This window comes from Agelaius phoeniceus, chromosome 31, assembly GCF_051311805.1.
Source record: "Agelaius phoeniceus isolate bAgePho1 chromosome 31, bAgePho1.hap1, whole genome shotgun sequence".
Taxonomy (NCBI): Eukaryota; Metazoa; Chordata; class Aves; order Passeriformes; family Icteridae; genus Agelaius; species Agelaius phoeniceus.
The window spans coordinates 3361180-3376609 of NC_135295.1; the positions used below are offsets into that span (position 1 = coordinate 3361180).

At 59.4% G+C, this 15430-nt stretch overlaps 1 protein-coding gene and 1 long non-coding RNA gene across 3 annotated transcripts; both read right to left on the bottom strand.

Annotated features, from left to right (window-relative positions):
* Positions 1-2975: 2975 nt before the first annotated feature.
* On the bottom strand, positions 2976-12887 carry LOC143696205 (low affinity immunoglobulin gamma Fc region receptor II-like). Its single transcript, XM_077191904.1, has 7 exons — positions 12767-12887; positions 11430-11587; positions 10870-10890; positions 10401-10781; positions 9236-9465; positions 8935-9048; positions 2976-3704 (listed from the first exon to the last, which is right to left on the bottom strand). Exons 2-7 carry the CDS (start codon positions 11476-11478, stop codon positions 3477-3479), a joined length of 1023 nt encoding a protein of 340 aa, XP_077048019.1. The 5' UTR covers positions 11479-11587; positions 12767-12887; the 3' UTR covers positions 2976-3476.
* Positions 7848-8830, bottom strand: LOC143696240 (uncharacterized). 2 transcript variants are annotated; one of them, XR_013185665.1, is made up of 3 exons: positions 8741-8830; positions 8134-8155; positions 7848-7906 (listed from the first exon to the last, which is right to left on the bottom strand). It is a non-coding gene; the product is annotated as an uncharacterized LOC143696240 (long non-coding RNA). The 2 variants fall into 2 exon arrangements; XR_013185664.1 differs by having other exon boundaries at positions 7849-7934; positions 8741-8813.
* Positions 12888-15430: the final 2543 nt, after the last annotated feature.

The window sequence follows — 15430 nt, forward strand, 5'->3', positions numbered from 1 at the left end:
ATCCTCGGATGTTTGTTATTGATAAAGAGGGACTGGGAAAATGAGCAACACTTGCCAGCTGTGGCTTGATTAAAATGACCTAAAACCTTCAGAAAACTAAATCAATATAAAAGATGGAATATTCCTGGGTCTCACCTCCAGTGCCAGGACAAGGAATGGACAAAATCAGCACAGGAGGATTGTGCAGGAGATAAAACCTGAAAGTGTGAAGGTTCGGCCAAAGGATGAAACAGAGTTTGGGTGTTGACCTCAAACCAATAAAATGACAAATAAAGGGGTTCTCCTAACCAATTAAATCCCCTAAAATATGGGGAAAATAGGCATTTCCCTTAATTTAAATCTCTCAAATGATGGGGAAAGCGGGATTTTCTCAGTTTAAACCCTTAATAAGGGAAGGCAACAGGGTTTCCCCCTCACTTTAAACCTTAACATGATGAAAAGAGGGGTTACCCTAAATTCAACCCCAAAAAATGCCATCGCCAAAGGATGTGATAATGACAATGATAGAACCGTATAAAATCGAGGTAAAACACCCAAAATAAGCACCGTAGTTCAGAATATCGAACAGCAGGTGGCAATCCTATCCACGGAAAATATAAAGGACCAAAAAATCCATGAAATTCTGAGTGACTCTGAAAAACAGAGATCACTACTTAGAAGTATTAAAAGTTTAGTAAGAGGAGAAAAAAAGGACCCAGTGCTGGGGTGCTTTTAAGAAACAGTCAAAGAGCAACCAAAAAGCTTAAATAATTTTCTCTATATAGAGTAATATTGCTGGGATTACATGCCATCTAGTGGATGGCCTTAGATGTTTTTTTTTTTTAGTTACACAAAAGTCTTTTCACATCTTATGTTTTTCTAAGGTCTATAGTAAAATATGTGCATCACAGGATTATTTCTATAAGTGATACATAGATATTATATTGATTGCACTACTGTTTCTACGAGCAAAAGAGTGCATACTTACAGCGATATATTAATAATATAATATAATAAATAAAATATAATAGTATATAATATAATAAAACAGTATATAATAGTATATATTACATTGGCATATCATATCATATTATTTTATAATATAGCTAAAAAGAGTTATAACTTGTACGATATCTAAATACTTAGGATCAATAACAACGTGCAAAAGCAAATACATTAATGCAAAAGCCACAGGAGCCATGGGATGGGGACTCCCAGTGTCCCCCAGTGTCACAGCACGTTCCCATGGATGTCACTGGTGTCCTGCAGTCGCCCGTGTGGTCCTGGCAGCTCTGCCTGGGTCACCTGGGGGTCCTTGGGGGGGACAGTAAGGGACACCTGGCTGGGGGTGACACCCATGGGTGACATGTCTGTGTCCCCAACCATCCCCCATACTCACCCCCTGCCCCCTCGGTGTCCAGCCCCTCCCCCTCCTCCAGGGGATAAGGGGGTTCTGGGGGGGCCCTGTGGGGATAAGGGGGGGTCTGAGGGATGTCTGGGGAGGGGGTCAAGGAGAGCCATGGCTGGAGCTCCCCACTCACCTGTCCTGGGATTTCCTGAGAGCTGCAAGAAAAAGAGGATGGGGTGATCATGGGATGCCCTGGGCCCCAACCCCACTTGGGACCTTTAAATGCCCACTGGACCCCTGAGCCCCCACCAGACACTGATTTCTACTGGACTCCCAGGCCCCTGCACCCCAAACCACCCCTGAGGAGCTCCAGAACACCTGAGCCACCCAGGTATTCCAACCTCCTCCCCAGGACCCCTGAACTGCCTTGGGACCCTGATTCTTCACACAACCCCTGAGCACCCCACAAGCCCCCAAAAACCCCAAGAATGGAATGCAGAGAAGCCTCCAAACAGCTCCAGGATCCCCGGAGAGCTCTCAACATCCCTGCACAACTCTCCAACACCTCCCTAAAAGCCCCCAGGAGATGCAAGACTCACCCCAATATTCCTCAGGGCCCTTCTTGGCACAGCCCAGGACCCTCCAAAATGCCCCAAACCTGTGAGCACCCCAAGCAAAGGTCAAGGGGGGCTCAGCTTCCTCCAGGTCAGGAGCTTTGGGTGATGCCCCAAGTCCCCCCCCAGTGTGTGGGGCTTCCCCCCAGTTCCTGTAGGACCTCGGGCCCCCCCATTGTCACCCACCCCGGTGGTGCCAGCAGTGACAGCCCCTGATGACAGCCAGGAGCAGGAGCAGGAACAGGAGGGTCGTGCTGACATTCACAGCCACTGCTGGGGACAGAGGGGACACCTTGGGGTCACCTGGAACCCCGGGGGTCCTCAAAACCCTGGTGACCCCGTGTGACCCCACCTGTGACCCAGGGTGAGCCAGGTGTCACCTCCAGGGCCAGCTCAGGGCTGAGTGCCCAGAACACGCGGTACCCGTCCTGTCCCAGCTGGTTGGTGGCCATGCACTTGTAGGTGCCTGAATCTCCCACTTCGATGTTCCTGAGCTCCAGGAGGGGACCTGGGCCACCTCCTGCCCATTGTGCAGCCAGGTGAAGGTGACAGGGGCTGAGCCCACCTGCACTGAGCAGTGCAGGGTCACGTTGTCACCTGCATGCACCTGGCGTGACAGGGGACCAGGGGTGATGGTGGCATTGGCCACAGGCACTGTGGGGACAGAGACGGGGCTGGCACCGGGCGTGGTGGGATGGGGGTTGCCATGGGGGGGTCACCCCCAGCCCGAGGGTCCTGCTCACCCAGGACAGTGACATTCATGGGGTCACTCTCGGCCACGCTGTCCCCGTCGCTGACCCGGCACCGGTACTGGCCGCTGTCATTGTCCCCAGCCTGGCTCAGCTCCAGGCAGGGGCCGGTGCCCAGTGGTGCCCCCGAGCCCTCCCGGTGCCAGGAGAAGGACAGGGCACCTGTCCCCATGGCCCCTGTGCAGCTCAGCTCCAGGCTGTCCCTGAGTGCCACCTGTCCCCCGGGGGGCTGTGCTGACAGGGACACCCCTGAGAGCGGGACCCCTATGGGGGGACACAGGAGGGTTTGGGGACCCAGGGGAGGTGAGGGACACAGGAGGGGAAAGAAGGGGATTGGAGGGGAGCAGAGAGGATCCCAGTGAGCAGAAGGGGACCCTGGGAGGCACGTTGGGACCTGGGGACAATGGCGAGACCCCGTGGAAAGGGGGAGAGACCCAGGCAGGGATGGGGAACCAGATGAGAGACAGAGGAGCCTCAGTGAATGATTTGGGGTTTAGAGATGGGCGGGAGGACCCAGGGAAGGCACAGAGACCAGAGGGTGGAGCAGGGACCTTGGAAGGGGTGGGGAATCCAGGGAGGGCTGGGGAGGACAAAGAGAGGGATGAGGGATCTGCAGGGGGAACTGGGCAGTCATGGGGGAAACCAAGAGGGACTTGGGAAATTTGGGGTGACCCAGAGAGGAGTAAAGGGAGGGACGAAGGATTCAGACAGTGGTGGGGAAACCCTCAGAGGATGTCGGGCTTCCCTGTCCCCATCCCTGCACTCACTGTGCACTGTCACTGTCACTCAGTTCGACATGCTCCACAGTGACACCACCCGGCCCGCGCAGTGGTAGAGGCCACTGTGGTGCAGCTGCAGAGGGGACAGGGGCAACTCGGTCCTATCATGGAGCCCCTCCAGTTTCCTCCCCTCGTGGTAGAAGGACACCAAGGTGACCGTGCTGTTCCAAGAGCCCCGGCAGCGCAGTGTCACCGTGTCCCCCTCCAGCAGCAGCAACGCCGGCACCTGCAGCACCAGCCAGTCTGGGGGACAGAGGGGTCCTGTCACACCCGATGGCACCATGACTCCCCATTCGGTGACACCCAGCACAGCAGGGGTCCTCATTTCCCACATGGTTTTCCCCACTCTGGGATGCTCTGGGATGTCCCCAGAGCAGGGCACAGGCTCAGGTCACACAGCAGGTGACCCATGGAGCGGAGCCCACCCAGAGCCCTCGAGGTCCCTGCAGGTGCCAGGCTGGGGACACCCAAACCCCCCTCACGATTTAAGACTGTTACGGGGGGGCTGAGCCCGGTGCCAGGTCTGCCACACTCATAGGTGCCACTCTCAGTGACACTGAAGTTGTCACGTTGCTCCTGGCCCAGTGCTGCACATCCTTGTACCAGGTGGTGGCACCGGCGGTCCCCGAGCCCTGGCAGGTCAGGGTCACCCGGTCCCACAGCACCGCCGGCCTCCAGGGGGGCTCCACCAGGAGCTGGCTGGTCTGGGCCCCTGCGGGTGACAGGGGACACCAGCCTGCCAGGGCCACTGTGGGGCTGGGGACAGCGGGGTGGGGCCATGGCATCCCCTGAGGACTCACCAGCGAGGCCGAGGGTCTGGGCTGGAAGGGAGAAGGGACAGGGCTGGGTGGGGGTGGCACCGTGGGGACAGCAGCATGAGGGCATGGGGTTTAGGGGCTGTTCCCAAAAAGTCTCAGTGGGGGCACTGGTGTGGCACAGAGGTCTTGAGGACAGGGACACAGCAGCCAACCCTGTCCTAGCACAGGTCACCCCTGCCAGCCCCACAGACACATCCCCATGGCCCTGTGCCCATGGTCCCATTCCAGTGGCACCTGTCCCCATGGCCCAAACACATGGTGCTTGTCCCCTTGTCCCTGTCTCTGCAGCCCTGTGTCCCTGTCCCCACAGCTGCCCCAGCCCCAAGGTTCCTTCTGCCACATCCTTGTCCCCTCCATCTTCATCCCCCTGTCCCTGTCCCCACATTCCTGTCTCCTGTTTCTGTCCCCAAAGCTACCCCACAGCTCTGGTCACACTGCCTCCATACCCTGCTGGCATTGGGGACATCAGGGGACCCCGCAGCCCCCCTGTGCCCCCTCCCCTCCCCATCCCCAGGGTGTCAGGCCCATGCCCGGGGCACTCACCCCACAGGAGCAGCGCCACCTTCCCGGCCATCCCGGTGTCCCCAGCCATGTGCACTGGCTGTCACTCGCTGCCGGAGGTGGCTGTCCCATGGGTGGTGGCTCTTTGGCCAAAGGGGAAGGAAGCGAGGTCCGGTCTCATCCCCATGTGTAGGTGGCACCTGGTGGGGGCAGGGTGGCCACAAGCTGGGCACAGGCTGTGGGCAGGGTGGGGACAGGATGGGGACAAGGCTGGGTGGGACACAGTGGGACATGGGGCTCCCAGGAGTGTGGGGTCCTCAGGGGGTTTGGGGATGTGGGGATGGGTGTCCAGGGGAATGGGGGGGGTCTCAGGGATGGGGTCCCTGGGAATGGGGGTGCTGAGGAGGGGGAGTCACTGGGAATGGGGGTCCCCAGGGCTGAGGGGATTCAGGGATGGGAGTGCCAGAGGAATGTGGGCTCCAGGGATTTGGGGTCATGGGATGGGGATGCTGGGGGAAGGGGGGATCCCGTGGCAATGGGGGTTCCTGGGAGAATCAAGGTGCCAGGGGAAGGAGGATTTCAGGGGATGGAATGAACAGGAGAGGGTTCCTTGGGAATGAGGGGTCCTGGGCCATGGAGATCCTGGGGAATGTGAGTACTGGGATACGGGTTCCAGAGACGGGGGGACATAAGAAATGGGGTACCCATGATTTGATTTCCAGGGGAATGGAGGTCCCAGGGATGGGCAATTGCTGGATGGGCCCATAGGTCTCAGCTCCTTCCCTGGGATCCTCAGATTTTGGGTCACCCAGAGCCCAGCACAGCCCCCACAAGGTGCCGGCGCCCTGGGGGTCACCCAAAACAGATTCCGAGAGGCTCTGGGTCTGTGGAGCTGCTGCAGAGGTGAGAATTCTGTTGGTAGAAAAAGGCCTGGCTGTGGTTTGCTCAGCCCTGCAAGAAGCACAAAGCCCAAAGGGAGCCCAAGCAGTGGCTCTAGGAGGGGCTTTGATGGTTTTCAGAGCAGGGCTGGCTGGAAAGTGCCCCTGCAGGGGCGGGCACCTGTGAGGGAACCAGTCCGGAAATGCAGCAATTGTTCATTTGTTCCTCTTTATAAGGGACAGAGAGAACCACAAAACTACTGAACAACCCACAACATTCTGCTCAACAGCTTGACCCAGACCATCCTTCTTGAACAAAACCTGCGGCATTCTGGAACCTCCTGGAAAGAATGGGTTTGGGTTTGGAATGTGTCCACCAGATAAGAGGGAAAGCTGTGGGAATACCGAGCAGGGGCTCTGCCCGCGGCCCTGGTGGGGCAGTGGGGAGTGACCCTGTCTGGATTCCAGGTGTCCCCAAAGCTGCTCCATCCCTGCCCTCCTCACCTGAGTGAAAGGCTGAAGGTTTGCAGGAATTGTGGTTTAAAGCCACCAGAGGTGCTGCTGTGGACCCGAGACCTGCCTGGGGTCAGGCGCTGCCTTCCTTCCATTCGGGATCATGGAGAGCGGTAGCGGGTGTTGTGCAGGGCGTGTGCCTGGCCCCGGGACACTGCTACGCTGCCAGTGGGCACTGGGATCCAACCTGCTGCCTTGGCGGCTTCTGCCCGCTGCCGGTGGTGGTGCCGGGACCGATTGGTGGCCGTGAGTTTGCAAAAGGAGCGATTTGCCCTCCTCCCTCCCGCCCGAGGCCGCCATGGCCCCTGAGGGGATGGAGCTGGAGCGGGGCGCCCCTGCTGGCCGGGAGTGCTCCCTGCAGCGCCCCCTGCTGGCCGCGGTTATAACTGCCACAAAAACCAACAGCGCTGAGCGGGAGGGAAAGTTCTGGGTTTGTGTTGTTTGTTCTGTTCTGCTTTATAAATTTCCTAGGAAACAGATGTTATTCCCTTTCCTACACAATTACCTTGAAGCCCCATCATTTTTGAAATTAAAAAGATTTTTAGACATGGGTCTTCTTTCCATTCCAGGAACATTCTCACTTTCTTTGGTAGATATTTCTCATTTAAATGATTTGCCAGCTGCTGGCTTCCAGCGTGGATGGGACAGACACGCCAAGAGAAGACACGGTCAGGGACTTGGCCACCTCATGCTTTGTCCTTTAAGCCAGTTGGGCCACCAAGGGCCCTCTCCATAGCTGGCACTTCTGATCATGCGGCCACTCAGGAGCTGGCTTTGGCAGAGCATCCCACTGTCCCCAGTGTGCCATGGCTGACAGACTGATGGAAAGGCGGGGCCCTGTCTCACCAAAAGCAAGGCCTGACCAGCCCGGGCCACACACAGCTGTTCCAAAATGTCTCCAGATATCAAACTTTTCCTGTCTCTGACACCCCACCTTTTGCCATGGCCTGATCCTGACTGCCCTGGAAAAGGGGGAGGCTCCAGAACCCCCACGGGGCCTTTGTGACATCCTGGTGTGGGGAACAGGGCAGAGGAGGTGTTTGGGACAGGGGAGAAGAGGATCCAGAGCCTCCTAAAGGCTTTGTTGGCCATCAGAGCAAGGAAGCTCGAGGGCCCTGCCAGGTTCCTGTGGTGGAGGAAACGTGCTGGGGACAGCGTCTGGGGTTTGTTCCTTATTGGGGGCTTTCCCTGGAAATCGTTTCTTGTCTGACTGTTTGGAGGCTGAACCTTGTTTCTGTTTCTGTTGGTTTTGTTCTCTCGTTGGTGATTCAGGAAATTGTTCTTCTCTCAGCCCTTTGGGATCTTTTGTGCCTCCACTGGGAGGGTGAGGGGCATCACCCCCTGGTTTTTAGTGCAGCCCAGAACTGGAGAATCCCATTCCCAAAGCCCAACAAAGCTGAACAAACACCATCTCTGCCAGTTTAACCAAAAAGCTGCATTTTGGACCAAATAAGAAGGAAATGGGTCCTGTGCCCCCTGGCACTGGGAGGAGCCTGGGGGGTCATGGGTGTACTGGATGCACTGGGATAGGGAAAGGAGAGCACTGGGGGCCCTGTGCAGCCCCCCTGACTCGTGATCATCACCCCAGGCAGGATGGGCCACAATGGGAGCCATGGGATGGGGACTCCCAGTGTCCCCCAGTGTCACAGCACGTTCCCACGGATGTCACTGGTGTCCTGCAGTCGCCCGTGTGGTCCTGGCAGCTCTGCCTGGGTCACCTGGGGGTCCTTGGGGGGGACAGTAAGGGACACCTGGCTGGGGGTGACACCCATGGGTGACATGTCCGTGTCCCCACCCATCCCCCATACTCACCCCCTGCCCCCTCGGTGTCCAGCCCCTCCCCCTCCTCCAGGGGATAAGGGGGTTCTGGGGGGGCCCTGTGGGGATAAGGGGGGGTCTGAGGGGTGTCTGGGGAGGGGGTCAAGGAGAGCCATGGCTGGAGCTCCCCACTCACCTGTCCTGGGATTTCCTGAGAGCTGCAAGAAAAAGAGGACGGGGTGATCATGGGGTGCCCTGGGGCCTTTCCCCACCTGGGACCTTTAAATGCCCACTGGACCCCTGAGCCCCCACCAGACACTGATTTCTATTGGGCTCCCAGGCCCCTGCACCCCAAACCACCCCTGAGGAGCTCCAGAACACCTGAGCCACCCAGGTATTCCAACCTCCTCCCCAGGACCCCTGAACTGCCTTGGGACCCTGATTCTTCACACAACCCCTGAGCACCCCACAAGCCCCCAAAAACCCCAAGAATGGAATGCAGAGAAGCCTCCAAACAGCTCCAGGATCCCCGGAGAGCTCTCAACATCCCTGCACAACTCTCCAACACCTCCCTAAAAGCCCCCAGGAGATCCCAGAGTCACCCCAATATTCCTCAGGGCCCTTCTTGGCACAGCCCAGGACCCTCCAAAATGCCCCAAACCTGTGAGCACCCCAAGCAAAGGTCACAGGGGGCTCAGCTTCCTCCAGGTCAGGAGCTTTGGGTGATGCCCCAAGTCCCCCCCCAGTGTGTGGGGCTTCCCCCCAGTTCCTGTAGGACCTCGTCCCCCCCCATTGTCACCCACCCCGGTGGTGCCAGCAGTGACAGCCCCCGATGACAGCCAGGAGCAGGAGCAGGAACAGGAGGGTCCTGCTGACATTCACAGCCACTGCTGGGGACAGAGGGGACACCTTGGGGTCACCTGGAACCCCGGGGGTCCTCAAAACCCTGGTGACCCCGTGTGACCCCACCTGTGACCCAGGGTGAGCCAGGTGTCACCTCCAGGGCCAGCTCTGGGCTGAGTGCCCGGAACACGCGGTGCCCGTCCTGTCCCAGCTGGTTGGTGGCCATGCACTGGTAGGTGCCTGAATCTCCCACTTCGATGTTCCTGAGCTCCAGGAGGGGACCTGGGCCACCTCCTGCCCATTGTGCAGCCAGGTGAAGGTGACAGGGGCTGAGCCCACCTGCACTGAGCAGTGCAGGGTCACGTTGTCACCTGCATGCACCTGGTGTGACAGGGGACTGGGGGTGATGGTGGCATTGGCCACGGGCACTGTGGGGACACAGACAGGGCTGGCACCTGGCAGGGTGGGATGGGGGTGCTCTGGGTGGGGTCATCCCCAGCCCGAGGGTCCCGCTCCCCCAGGACGGTGACATTCAGGGGGTCACTCTCGGCCACGCTGTCCCCGTCGCTGACCCGGCACCGGTACTGGCCGCTGTCATTGTCCCCAGCCTGGCTCAGCTCCAGGCAGGGGCCGGTGCCCAGTGGTGCCCCCGAGCCCTCCCGGTGCCAGGAGAAGGACAGGGGACCTGTCCCCATGGCCCCTGTGCAGCTCAGCTCCAGGCTGTCCCTGAGTGCCACCTGTCCCCCGGGGGGCTGTGCTGACAGGGACACCCCTGAGAGCGGGACCCCTATGGGGGGACACAGGAGGGTTTGGGGACCCAGGGGAGGTGAGGGACACAGGAGGGGAAAGAAGGGGATTGGAGGGGAGCAGAGAGGATCCCAGTGAGCAGAAGGGGACCCTGGGAGGCACGTTGGGACCTGGGGACAATGGCGAGACCCCATGGAAAGCGGGAGAGACCCAGGCAGGGATGGGGAACCAGATGAGAGACAGAGGAGCCTCAGTGAATGATTTGGGGTTTAGAGATGGGCGGGAGGACCCAGGGAAGGCACAGAGACCAGAGGGTGGAGCAGGGACCTTGGAAGGGGTGGGGAATCCAGGGAGGGCTGGGGAGGACAAAGAGAGGGATGAGGGATGTGCAGAGGGAACTGGGCAGTCATGGGGGAAACCAAGAGGGACTTGGGAAATTTGGGGTGACCCAGGGAGGAGTAAAGGGAGGGACGAAGGATTCAGACAGTGGTGGGGAAACCCTCAGAGGATGTCGGGCTTCCCTGTCCCCATCCTTGCACTCACTGTACACTGTCACTGTCACCCTGTTCGACATGCTCCACAGTGACACCACCCGGCCCGCGCAGTGGTAGAGGCCACTGTGGTGCAGCCGCAGGGGGGACAGGGACAACTCGGTCCTATCATGGAGCCCCTCCAGTTTCCTCCCCTCGTGGTAGAAGGACACCAAGGTGACCGTGCTGTTCCACCAGCCCTGGCAGCGCAGTGTCACCGTGTCCCCCTGCAGGCACCTGCAGCACCAGCCAGTCCGGGGGACAGAGGGGTCCTGTCACACCCGATGGCACCATGACTCCCCATTCGGTGACACCCAGCACAGCAGGGGTCCTCATTTCCCACATGGTTTTCCCCACTCTGGGATGCTCTGGGATGTCCCCAGAGCAGGGCACAGGCTCAGGTCACACAGGAGGTGACCCATGGAGCGGAGCCCACCCAGAGCCCTCGAGGTCTCTGCAGGTGCCAGGCTGGGGACACCCAAACCTTCCTCACCATTTAAGACTGTTACGGGGGGGCTGAGCCCGGTGCCAGGTCTGCCACACTCATAGGTGCCACTCTCAGTGACACTGAAGTTGTCACGTTTCTCCTGCCCCCAGCGCTGCCCGTCCTTGTACCAGGTGGTGGCACCGGCGGTCCCCGAGCCCTGGCAGGTCAGTGTCACCCGGTCCCACAGCACCACCGGCCTCCAGGGGGGCTCCACCAGGAGCTGGGTGGTCTGGGCACCTGTGGGTGACAGGGGACACCAGCCTGCCAGGGCCAGCATGGGGCTGGGGACAGTGGGGTGGGGCCATGGCATCCCCCGAGGACTCACCAGCGAGGCCGAGGGTCTGGGCTGGAAGGGAGAAGGGACAGGGCTGGGTGGGGGTGGCACCGTGGGGACAGCAGCATGAGGGCATGGGGTTTAGGGGCTGATCCCAAAAAGTCTCAGTGGGGGCACTGGTGTGGCACAGAGGTCTCGAGGACAGGGACACAGCAGCCAACCCTGTCCTAGCACAGGTCACCCCTGCCAGCCCCACAGACACATCCCCATGGCCCTGTGCCCATGGTCCCATTCCAGTGGCACCTGTCCCCATGGCCCAAACACATGGTGCTTGTCCCCTTGTCCCTGTCCCTGCAGCCCTGTGTCCCTGTCCCCACAGCTGCCCCAGCCCCAAGGTTCCTTCTGCCACATCCTTGTCCCCGCATTTTCATCCCCCTGTCCCTGTCCCCACATTCCTGTCTCCTGTTTCTGTCCCCAAAGCTACCCCACAGCTCTGGTCACACTGCCTCCATACCCTGCTGGCATTGGGGACCTCTGGGGACCCCGCAGCCCCCCTGTGCCCCCTCCCCTCCCCATCCCTGGGCTGTCAGGCCCATGCCCGGGGCACTCACCCCACAGGAGCAGCGCCACCTTCCCGGCCATCCCGGTGTCCCCAACCATGTGCACTGGCTGTCACTCGCTGCCGGAGGTGGCTGTCCCATGGGTGGCGGCTCTTTGGCCAAAGGGGAAGGAAGCAAGGTCCGGTCTCATCCCCATGTGTAGGTGGCACCTGGTGGGGCAGGGTGGCCACAAGCTGGGGACAGGCTGTGGGCAGGGTGGGGACAGGATGGGGACAAGGCTGGGTGGGACACAGTGGGACATGGGGCTCCCAGGAGTGTGGGGGGCTCAGGGGGTTTGGGGATGTGGGGATGGGTGTCCAGGGGAATGGGGGGTCTCAGGGATGGGGTCCCTGGGAATGGGGGTGCTGAGGAGGGGGAGTCACTGGGAATGGGGGTCCCCAGGGCTGAGGGGATTCAGGGATGGGAGTGCCAGAGGAATGTGGGCTCCAGGGATTTGGGGTCATGGGATGGGGATGCTGGGGGAAAGGGGGATCCCGTGGCAATGGGGGTTCCTGGGAGAATCAAGGTGCCAGGGGAAGGAGGATTTCAGGGGATGGAATGAACAGGAGAGGGTTCCTTGGGAATGAGGGGTCCTGGGCCATGGAGATCCTGGGGAATGTGAGTACTGGGATACGGGTTCCAGAGACGGGGGGACATAAGAAATGGGGTACCCATGATTTGATTTCCAGGGGAATGGAGGTCCCAGGGATGGGCAATTGCTGGATGGGCCCATAGGTCTCAGCTCCTTCCCTGGGATCCTCAGATTTTGGGTCACCCAGAGCCCAGCAAAGCCCCCACAAGGGGCCGGCAGCCTGGGGGTCACCCAAAACAGATTCCGAGAGGCTCTGGGTCTGTGGAGCTGCTGCAGAGGTGAGAATTCTGTTGGTAGAAAAAGGCCTGGCTGTGGTTTGCTCAGCCCTGCAAGGAGCACAAAGCCCAAAGGGAGCCCAAGCAGTGGCTCTGGGAGGGGCTTTGATGGTTTTCAGAGCAGGGCTGGCTGGAAAGTGCCCCTGCAGGGGCGGGCACCTGTGAGGGAACCAGTCCGGAAATGCAGCAATTGTTCATTGGTTCCTCTTTGTAAGGGACTGAGAGAACCACAAAACTACTGCACAACCCACAACATTCTGCTCAACAACCTGACCCGGACCACCCTTCTTGAACAAAACCTGCAGCCTTTTGGAACCTCCTGGAAAGAATGGGTTTGGGTTTGGAATGTGTCCACAAGATAAGAGGGAAAGCTGTGGGAATACCGAGCAGGGGCTCTGCCCGCGGCCATGGTGGGGCTGTGGGGAGTGACCCGGTCTGGATTCCAGGTGTCCCCAAAGCTGCTCCATCCCTGCCCTCCTCACCTGAGTGAAAGGCTGAGGGTTTGCAGGAATTATGGTGTAAAGCCACCAGAGGTGCTGCTGTGGACGCGAGACCTGCCTGGGGTCAGGCACTGCCTTCCTTCCATTCAGGATCACGGAGAGCGGTCGCGGGTGTTGTGCAGGGCCTGTGCCTGGCCCTGGGACACTGCTACGCTGCCAGTGGGCACTGGGATCCAACCTGCTGCCTTGGCGGCTTCTGCCCGCTGCCGGTGGTGGTGCCGGGACCGATTGGTGGCCGTGAGTTTGCAAAAGGAGCGATTTGCCCTCCTCCCTCCCGGCCGAGGCCGCCATGGCCCCTGAGGGGATGGAGCTGGAGCGGGGCGCCCCTGCTGGCCGGGAGTGCTCCCTGCAGCGGCCCCTGCTGGCCGCGGTTATAACTGCCACAAAAACCAACAGCGCTGAGCGGGAGGGAAAGTTCTGGGTTTGAGTTGTTTGTTCTGTTCTGCTTTATAAATTTCCTAGGAAACAGATGTTATTCCCTTTCCTACACAATTACCTTGAAGCCCCATCATTTTTGAAATTAAAAAGATTTTTAGACATGGGTCTTCCTTCCATTCCAGGAACATTCTCACTTTCTTTGGTAGATATTTCTCATTTAAATGAGTTGCCAACTCCTGGGTTCCAGTGTGGATGGGGCAGACACCCCAAGAGAAGACACGGTCAGGGACTTGGCCACCTCATGCTTTGTCCTTTAAGCCAGTTGGGCCACCAAGGGCCCTCTCCATAGCTGGCACTTCTGATCATGCGGCCACTCAGGAGCTGGCTTTGGCAGAGCATCCCACTGTCCCCAGTGTGCCATGGCTGACAGACTGATGGAAAGGCGGGGCCCTGTCTCACCAAAAGCAAGGCCTGACCAGCCCGGGCCACATGCAGCTGTTCCAAAATGTCTCCAGATATCAAACTTTTCCTGTCTCTGACACCCCACCTTTTGCCATGGCCTGATCCCGACTGCCCTGGAAAAGGGGGAGGCTCCAGAATCCCCACAGGGCCTTTGTGACATCCTCGTGTAGGGAACAGGGCAGAGGAGGGTTTGGGACAGGGGAGAAGAGAATCCAGAGCCTCCTGAAGGCCACTTTGGCCATCAGAGCAAGGAAGGTACAGAGCCCTCCCAGGTTCTTCTGGTGGAGGAAACCTGCTGGGGGAAATGTCTGGGGTTTGTTCCTTTTTGGGGGCTTTCCCTGGAAATTGTTCCTTGTGTGACAATTTGGACTCTGAACCTTGTTGCTGTTGCTGTTGGTTTTATTCTCTCTCATTGCTGTTGCAGGAAATTGTTCTTCTCTCAGCCCTTTGGCATCTTTGTGCCCCCACGGGGAGGGATTGCGGCAGTTTTTAGTGGCAGCACAGACGTGAGTGGGTGCCCATGGGTGGGGACCCCCAGTGCCCCCAGTTCCCCCCAGTGTCACAGCACATTCCCGTAGATGTCACCGGGTTCCTGCGGTTGCCCCTGGGGTCCCCGCAGCTCCACGTAGGTCACCTGGGGATCCTGGAGGGTGGTGGCACGGGGGGACGCTGCGAGAGACACGGGCTGTGGGATCTGGGTGGGGTGACACTGGTGGGTGACGTGTCCCTCTGCGTGTGTCCCCCCCGTACTCACCCCCTGCCCTCTTGGTGACCACGACGTGGGTGTACAGCACCTCCCCCTCCTCTGGGGGGGCCGGGGGATCCGGGGGGGCCCTGAAGGAACAAAGGGGATGTGGGGGAGGGAATGGGAGAACTTGGGGGTTGTGGTAAAAGGGGAGAGTGTTGTTTGAGCCCCCCACTCACCTTTCCTGGTTCTTCCTGGCAGCTGCAGAGGAAAGAGGGGAGGGGTGACTGTGGGGTCCCCAGGGCCCTGACTGCTCTCAGGATTCCTGAACTCCCATGGGACCCTCAGTCTTCAACAGGACCCCCATGCATCTCTGGAGCCCCCCAGAATTCATGAACATCCTCAGTGCCCCGAATCAACTCAGCCTTAAGTACCCAAGTCCCAGGAGGGACAGAGACCCCCCCAAACACACCCAGGGCCGCTGCAATTACCCCCAGCATCCCTGAACAACCCTCCAGCACCTCCCCAAGCTCTACAGCACCCCCAGCCAATGTCACAACTCTGGGATTGTGAATGCCACAATCTCGTTCCCCAATTATGGGGGCCTCTACAGTCCCCTGGGACCCCTGTCCCCCCATTGTCACCCACCCACACGGTGCCACCAGTTCCAGGCCACAATGACACCCACGAGCAGGAGCAGGAACGAAAGGGCCCCACCAACCCCTGCGGCCACTGCAAGAAACAGAGGGGGACACATCAGGGTCACCCATGGCCCCAGGGGTGCTGCACTCCCTGGTTACCCTGTGGGACCCCACCTGTGTCCCTGTGTGTCCCTCTGTCCTGCGGTGTCACGTCCAGGGCACCGGGGGTGATGGTGGCATTGGCCACGGGCACTGCGGGGACAGAGACAGGGCTGAGGGCACAGGGAGGGGCTGGCAGCCGGTGTGGGGGGACAGGGATGGGGGATGGGTGTGATGGGGGATGTCAGGAATGGGGTCATAACACAGAAGGGTGTGGGCACAAGGGGAGTAATAGAAGGAGCAAGGAAATTTTTGTTGGGGACTTGGAGATGCCCAAACAGGGGACCCGAGATGTCTGTGGGGGCTCCCTGTGCCCATCCC

What these genes read in the sequence shown, in the direction of transcription:
- LOC143696205 (XM_077191904.1), bottom strand. Translation starts at nt 11,478, where the DNA reads ATGGTTGGGGACACCGGGATGGCCGGGAAGGTGGCGCTGCTCCTGTGG. An exon ending in GGTGGCGCTGCTCCTGTGGG is followed by an intron (nt 10,891 to 11,429) that starts GTGAGTGCCCCG and finishes TCTCCCTTCCAG; the next exon opens with CCCAGACCCTCGGCCTCGCT. An exon ending in CCCCCATCCCACCCTGCCAG is followed by an intron (nt 9,049 to 9,235) that starts GTGCCAGCCCTG and finishes CCCCTCCTGGAG; the next exon opens with CTCAGGAACATCGAAGTGGG.